Source organism: Lactuca sativa, chromosome 1 (assembly GCF_002870075.4).
Source record: "Lactuca sativa cultivar Salinas chromosome 1, Lsat_Salinas_v11, whole genome shotgun sequence".
Classification (NCBI taxonomy): Eukaryota; Viridiplantae; Streptophyta; class Magnoliopsida; order Asterales; family Asteraceae; genus Lactuca; species Lactuca sativa.
This window is the reverse complement of record NC_056623.2, coordinates 32,509,304-32,517,199: the sequence shown is the minus strand read 5'-3', so window position 1 is coordinate 32,517,199 and position 7,896 is coordinate 32,509,304. Positions and strand designations below refer to the sequence as shown.

Sequence of the window (7,896 nt, the reverse complement as noted above, 5' to 3'; positions counted from 1 at the left end):
TTTTTTTATATTGCTTCAAACCCCAACGGGCAAAAAACAATTAGCCAATCAAATTCCTTGTTTCTGCTTGTCGTCGTTATGACCGAATGCCCCATAACGAGAGCCGAGCGGTGTTCTTCTTGTTAAGACGCCTTTGCGGCTCGTCCACATTGGCAGTAACGACGTTTTGAAGGCTAATACCGGATGCTCTAAAAGGTTTTCTAATTATCAAATATGTTTAAAATTGAAATAACTCTGAAGAGTATAAAAGAATAATATGTTTCTTTTAAAAATATTACATTTAACTTGCTATTGAATATTTTTTTTATTAAAACTCCCATCGTATATTGAAATTAAACTTATAAAAAAATATATCATCTAACATGCTAGTTGATTAAGTTAATATTGGGGTGGACGGAATCCATGTTGTGCATCCCTTAGATAGTTTAGTGATTTTCTGATTTATGAAAGTTATTTTTTTTTTGGTAGGAAAACTAACAGAAATAGCAACCTATTTTTCTTTTTACTAATACCAATAGTTACTATATGTTTCCTCTTAACGTATCATATTCATCTATATTGGTAATGAGTAACCCAAAACTTGTAAAATGTGAATGTGGCATAGTTTTCATTTAATTTTTGCCATGTCATCCTCCTCGTTTATGTATTCAAAAGATTCATACAAATGGAAGTCATAAACATCCATCCGTTAACATCTATTGATCAACAAACATAGCCAAGATCAAACCACAAAAGTTCTAGAGTTGAACAATTTTATAGTTGAAGAGAAATGTAACAGGCAAACAAAGCCATTTTCAAGTCCTAAAACAAAGCTAGATATGTAGATTCAACTCACTTTTTGTCAGCATTGTTTTCAAGCTCTTTCTTGAGCTGGAGGGAGAAGTCATCGTTGACATCATCATCATCCCAATCATCTTCCCATTGTTGAGCAAGTTCTTTTCCTTCTTCCTTTCCATCCCACACTGCCCATCAACAACACCATAAGATTTAAAATTACAGGTAACATCTAACAACTAACAACAATTGGTGTAAAATTAGATGATGAACAACAACTTGTATTGCCAAAAACAACCTCCTCGGAAGTGGAAAAGATGGTTTGATGAGTTTATGAATAAATTTAGTTTTCATAAAAGCGAGTATAATGAATGTGTTTATTCAAGATTCAACGATAATGACTTTGTTGTGCTATTGCTACTGATAACCAACACTATGCAATAGCTAACAATTAGGCAAACGCAAGAAACAATCAATCAGCAGCTACGCAAGATATATGAGCTTTTCATCATGAGATTTGATGTTGTTCCAGTTACGGATTACTTATATAGCAAAAGGAACAGAGAAATTGTACGGAGAATAGGAAAATTGTTGTCCAAGTTAGGGAAGATAAATTACCTCGATTGATATCAAACTCCTCAAATTCATCGTCATCTTCGAACAGATCAATCTTAGCTTCCTCAGTCACTACCTTAGGTTGTTCCGTTGTTGCCATTCTTGCCTCACTTACAAACACCTGCTTGTAATCGAAAGAAGACGATCAGATTTCAACAAAAAAAAAACCCAATATTACCAACCCTAAGTCATGTTTTGCAAAATAAGGCGTGCATTCCACAAAATTATCTAAAAATTAGATAAATTAGAAAGATCACTTACGAGTATTCACAAGAGATAAATCGGTTGAATCGGTGAAGACTCAATAAGAATGAGACTGTAACGGTGAAGCCTCCATTTATATATATGCGATAACCACATTTAGACCGGGTCAGGTTAGATAAAACGGGCTTAGGTCAACCCAACACCAAATCTCAAATTCTTAAATCTTGATGGACAAAATTTGGATCCAAGTCGAATGAGGATGTTGTTTATATCATAGTATCATATTATATAGAATTAAATAGAAATGGTCTTGAAATAGTAAAGTTTTTACCATTTTTACCATAAAATTTTTAAATATTGGCATATTAATCTTAAGTTCTTAGAATTTTTTAATTTATAAAAAAGTTCATGTTTTGTGTTTTTTATAAAAACAGTTTCTATGTTCAACATTTTTTCAATTTTCTAAACAAGGTCAAATCTCCCAACATAAAAAAATGTTAAACATAGAAATTCTTTTTATAAAAAACACCAAACATGAACCTTTTTTACAAACAAGGTCCAAATCTCCTAACATACAAAAATAGTTCGTACCTAATATAAAATTTGCAGATTACTCACATGCAACAAATTTTCATGCCCATTTCTCCACTTTTTTGTTTACACGGTTTGGTAGGGGTGTTCGTTTGGATGGATCGGTTCGATCCGATCCAATTAAGTAAATCCAAATTGATTTCGGTTTTCAAAATATGGATTCAAATAGTCCAAACTAAATTCAAATCCGATCCGATCCGATCCAATTACAATTCGATTGGATTGGTTTTTATAATTCGTTTTTCAAAAACCATAACATTTTAAAAGGACATAGAAGTATACTATGATCCAATTTTATAGAAAAAACAAAAACAAATTATGGGTAAATTACACAGATGGTCCCTGTGGTTTAGGGTAATCTGCATGCTTGGTCCCTAAAGACTTTTTTTTAACTCGGACCGTCCGTACTTTATATTTTTGTTACACGCTTGGTCCTTGTCCATTCTAAAAAGACTGATTTACCCTTACTGATTTATTTTATCTTTTTGAAATTATCAATTAACTAAAAAAATATTAATTAAATATGGAAAGAATATTAAGTAAATGTATAATGGTTTGATTCAAGGACCCCACACTGCACCCTCCTCCCCTCCCCTGCCTCCTATTTAGTCGCCGGAAAATGTGCCTCCTATTCAGTCGCCGGAAAATACAGACTCCACCAGAAAACACTTGACTTCATCGGAAAACACTAGATTCCACAACTTTCCATCTTTACCTCACCCCAACCCACTATTTACGTTCCTACTAGTTCCCTTTTCATTGTTACCATCTCAGGTGAAATCTTCGGCTACCATCGTCTAATATTCACCATCTAAAAACAATTTCAGTTGCTAATCATCAAAGCATCGTTAATAAACAAAAACCCATGTAAATGAACATTGATACCTGAAATCAAAATCTGAAATCGTTTACAAAAAACGAATCATCTTCCACAGTTTTTATCCCCGATCACAACGGTGGATGAAACCAAAACCTGTAATACTCTTCAACCAAGTTCTTGCTTCTTAATCGAATCCAAACCAGTTGCAAAAACGCCTCTTAACTTTTCACATCAAAATTGATTTCTTCCTTTAGAAATGAATCCATCAGATGTAAAAAAAAAAAAAAAAAAAAAAAAAAAAAAAAAAAAAAAAAACCCTCATTTTTGCATTCTGATTTCTTGTTCCACCATCACCAAATCAAGAACTTTTCGCCTTCTAAATCCTACAGGTTTTCACTTTAATTAAGAATGAAGACGGAGTTGAGAAACTTCAGGTACATAGAAACCCAAAAGGAAGAAGATTCAATAAAATTGGCTTGTAAAAAAACCAAAATCCCCAAATCAAGTTTTTCACCTTCATTATGTTCGTCAGGTTTCGGGTCATCGGAAATATCCATGACACCTACTTGACAAGAGGGAACAATAAAGGTGACATTAAGTTTCCATGGAAGCTTACCTCTTCAAATAATCCATCTTCACATATGAAAGACAAATGGATTTATACCTGGTGCTAGATGTTTGCAGGCGACAAAAAAAGGAAGGAGATGGAGGGTATGGAGGGTAGTCGGTAAATAGAGGGTTCTTTCACGTGAACCATGGATGAACTAAGAAAGGATAAAAGCTTCATACAGTACATAGGTTGTGGGTGGGTTGGTGGGACCCACCTTTTATTAAACAATTTCTTCAATAAATAAAATAATCAATAAACATTAATTTAATTATAAAAGAAATATACAATGGCAATACAGTCTTTTTAAACGTGCTAGGGACCAAGTGTGTAACAAAAATATAAAGTAGGATGATCCGAGTTAAAAAAAAAATCTTTAGGGACCAAGATTACCCTAAACCACAGGGACCATCCGTGTAATTTACCCACAAATTATTTACTTGTGATTTAAAATTTATAAACAACCATTAAGAAGGCATATTATAGTTTAATATTTTATAGATAAATTTTTTTGAGAGAAAGTACATATTAATATCTTTTATTAGGTAAAACTTTTTGAATTTATTTAAAAAATATATAAAATTAATAAATAATTATAGATATATTGAAAATAAATACATAACAAATTGTTATTCAGATTTTTTGGACTATTCGGTTCTTATTTTATAAACCAAAACCAATCCGAAATCCAAAATAATAATTCGGTTTTGTTGAAAACCAATCCAAAAATCCGAATATCTGAACCAAATAGTCCAATCCAAATTGTCCAATTGGATAATTCGGTTTTATCCAAATAATGAACAGCCCTACACTTTGGTCACATGAGTTTTGTCTATCTGCAGGTTGCCACCTATACTTTTGTAGTTACGTAGTTTCGGCCCCGGTTGTGTCCGCCCCGAAGCATGGACGGAACAATTTCTAGTTATTGTTATTATTATTATTATTATTATTATTATTATTATTGTTGTTGTTGTTGTTGTTAGGAATTTTTTCAATAAATAAACAATGGTTTTTTTTTATTTGTTTATCATTTTTGTATGTAGTATCTAAACAATATGGTTTTGGCCTAGCATTATTGACGATTTTTTTTTCAACATCAGAGTTAGGCCCCGTTTGATACGCATCTTTCCAGGTCTAAACAGATCTTTCTGGCTGAATGGATCGGAAAGAGTGTTTGATTTTCACAAAAGAATGGGTCTTTCCCGGTAAGATATGTCTTTCCCAGAAAGCCCCAAAATCATATCTTTCTAGCTGAATGAGCTGGAAAGACAATTATACACCAAACCCCGCCACTTTCTTTTCTTTATTGGATTATTAATTTTTTTAAATAACTTTTTTTTAATTTATTTTTTATTGAATTATTACTCTTTTTCATCATTCAGCACAGTCAATAAGATGTACAATCAAACAGCATGGTTTCTTCCCCAGTCAGAAAACTTTCTCAGACAACATTTTATCAGACATCACTTTCTCAGACAGAAACTATCAAACGAGACCTTAGAGTCCAACCCAAATGCTACCGTTCATATCCTTAACATAAAACACTGTTTAACAAACATTATAAACTAATTTTTAGCTTATCAATAAGTTATATCAAACTAGTTTATCAATAACCTAGTTTATAAACTATTTTATAAACTACAATAAATTATTTTTATGGCGTTAATCCATTTTAGATGATGATTCCGGTCAAACCCATATCATTTTCCTTTAACAATTTTTATCCAAATCTATTTACTGTTATGAATTTTATCAAAAACTTTTTAAGAATTTTTTTAAACTTGTTTAAATATGTTTTCTACAAAATAATAAACTTTTTTGTAACTTTTTTTATAAAATTTCCCCACCACTCCCCGGTAGAGACAAAAGCATCGTCACTTTCATATTTTTTTATGGGGTTGACTAAAAAGACAACCCAGTTTTCCATTTAGACATTCTATTTGATTTTTAAGGTTTTGTATTGGTTGAATTTTGTTAGTTTTTTGAAAAAATAACTTATAAATAATTTATTATAGGTTGATTGTTAATAAAAATGTTTATAGGGCGTCTAAAAGATGTCAATTTAGCAACACCCTTTTTATGTTGAAGTTTTATTTGTAAAAATCAGACACTATAATATATGCAAATATAACCTTCAAAATCTACTTTCACTTTACCAATTGTCATGCCATGTTGTTTCATTTTATTAAAAAGTTGCTTATGATAAATAATTCAAAATTAATTATACAAAATAGTATATTTGGTATAGAAAAATTAAATGGAAATTAAGTAATAAACCATTACAAATTAGGTTTTCAAAAAAAAAATCATTTTTTTAGTTTTTGAAAAATAACTATTTTCTCCGGAATGCCTTCATTCCGGAGTATTGTTCATATCCCAACTTTTTTAAAAATTTTCAATGAAATCTTTTTATTTATTTTTTTTGGATTCTGAATGTTACATTTTGAAATGTTTAATGTTACTGTTTTCTAATAAAATGTCTAAGTTTATGCACTAATATCGTATATAATTCATATTACTATGTTTAATTTTTGTGTTAAATTTAAGAAAAACGATTTTTTTCTCGAAATTCTAGAATTGTTCTTCGGATTCCGGAGTTCTTCTTGAAATTTCGAATTTTTTTTTCCGAAATCCGGAATATTGGTTCGGAGTCAGGAATGTCATTACAGAATCGATCAAAAAGTGTTTTTTTGTTGTCCGGAATGCCTTTTCCGGACTAGGTGGTTATTTTTGCTAAAAAGTAGTTATTTTCTTTAAATAAATGTTATAAAATGGTTAGATTACTTAATTTTCCAAATTGCAAAGAAGTTATAAGTTGTTATGAATATCATTAATTTTTTCTTTGTCTCTTCTCTTGATTTTAATATTTGTCTTGATCTAATGAGTAGGAGGATAAGTAAAATAATTCAAGCGGCCTAAATCTTTGATGGCAAATTAATCATGTAGTTTAGAATTAAAACCGTTGAATGAGAGATGAAGTAGTGCTTATAAGAATTATATCATCCACGTAGACCAACAAGTATAAAATGTGAGATTGTCGCTTAAAAATGAACAGAGAAGTATTCGCTCTAATACATACGAAGCCAAGGTTGTTTACAAAAGAACTCAGGCGTTGAAACCAGACGCGAGGAGCATGATTTAACCCATATAACACCTTTTTTAATCAACAAACATGGTCTGGAAAACGAGGATCTTGGTAACTATGTGGTTGCTCCATAAAAACTGTACCAGTAAGATACTCATTGAGAAAAGCATTATTGACGTCTAACTGATGCAAGGGCCATTGATGCATAACAGCTAAGGTTAAAACAATACGAATTGTGGTGGCCTTAACAACAGGACTAAAAGTATGAGTGTAATCAAGGCTTGGAATTTGGGTGAACCCTTGAGCAACCGAAAATGTAGGAGAATATTTGATTTCTCATTTGATATAAGGGCATTTACAATACATTGAACTACATAGAGTTTAATGAATTGTCACATCATCTTTCTACAATACATACAACTCTATTATTCTTTTCTTTATAATACATTAAACTCTATTAAAAACTTCAAATTCATTGATTGTCAAAATGTTATCTTACAATGATATAATTTCATCCATTGAATCACACATGGACTTGTCACCTCATTCAACTATCTCATTGAACTCACCATTATGGATGCTCTAATTCAAATGGTTAATGAAAACTTATAAGTTGTTATGAATTTATGTAACGGTATGGATTTTTTAGTGACATATATTATGTAATAGTTTGTTATCATTTTTTTCGGTTTATGTAACACATTGAATCTTTTATATATATATATATATATATATATATATATATATATATATATATATATATATATATATATATAATAGTTTGGTATCATTTTTTTCGGTTTACGGTATATATATATATATATATATATATATATATATATATATATATATATATATATATATATATATATATATATATATATATATAAAATCCACGTCCACGTCACTGAATAAATCAAAAAAATAATAATATATAATTTGTTTATTGCAAAAAAATGTTAAATGTTACTTTCAATATAAATTTTTATAGTAAATTGAGAAACAAAACAAAAAAAATAATAATAAAGAAAAAATAAGTTTTTATAATAAATTAAGGACGAAAAACAAAAAACAAATAAATAAAAAATAAAAGCAAATCCTAAACCACCGGTAAATGGGGATTAACCCCCCATTTAATAAACACATCCCACAATACATATTTCATTCATTCAACTTAAAAACCGATAAAAGATGTCAAGT

The 7,896-nt window shown here is 30.1% G+C and overlaps 1 protein-coding gene and 1 long non-coding RNA gene across 2 annotated transcripts; both read right to left on the bottom strand.

Annotated features, from left to right (window-relative positions):
* Window positions 1–655: 655 nt before the first annotated feature.
* On the bottom strand, window positions 656–1,805 carry LOC111913533 (protein DSS1 HOMOLOG ON CHROMOSOME V). The gene is made up of 3 exons (XM_023909241.3): window positions 1,651–1,805; window positions 1,393–1,510; window positions 656–962 (listed from the first exon to the last, which is right to left on the bottom strand). Exons 2-3 carry the CDS (start codon window positions 1,487–1,489, stop codon window positions 832–834), a joined length of 228 nt encoding a protein of 75 aa, XP_023765009.1. The 5' UTR covers window positions 1,490–1,510; window positions 1,651–1,805; the 3' UTR covers window positions 656–831.
* A 1,513-nt stretch (window positions 1,806–3,318) lies between these two features.
* Window positions 3,319–3,790, bottom strand: LOC128132653 (uncharacterized). The gene is made up of 3 exons (XR_008230929.1): window positions 3,669–3,790; window positions 3,519–3,566; window positions 3,319–3,387 (listed from the first exon to the last, which is right to left on the bottom strand). It is a non-coding gene; the product is annotated as an uncharacterized LOC128132653 (long non-coding RNA).
* Window positions 3,791–7,896: the final 4,106 nt, after the last annotated feature.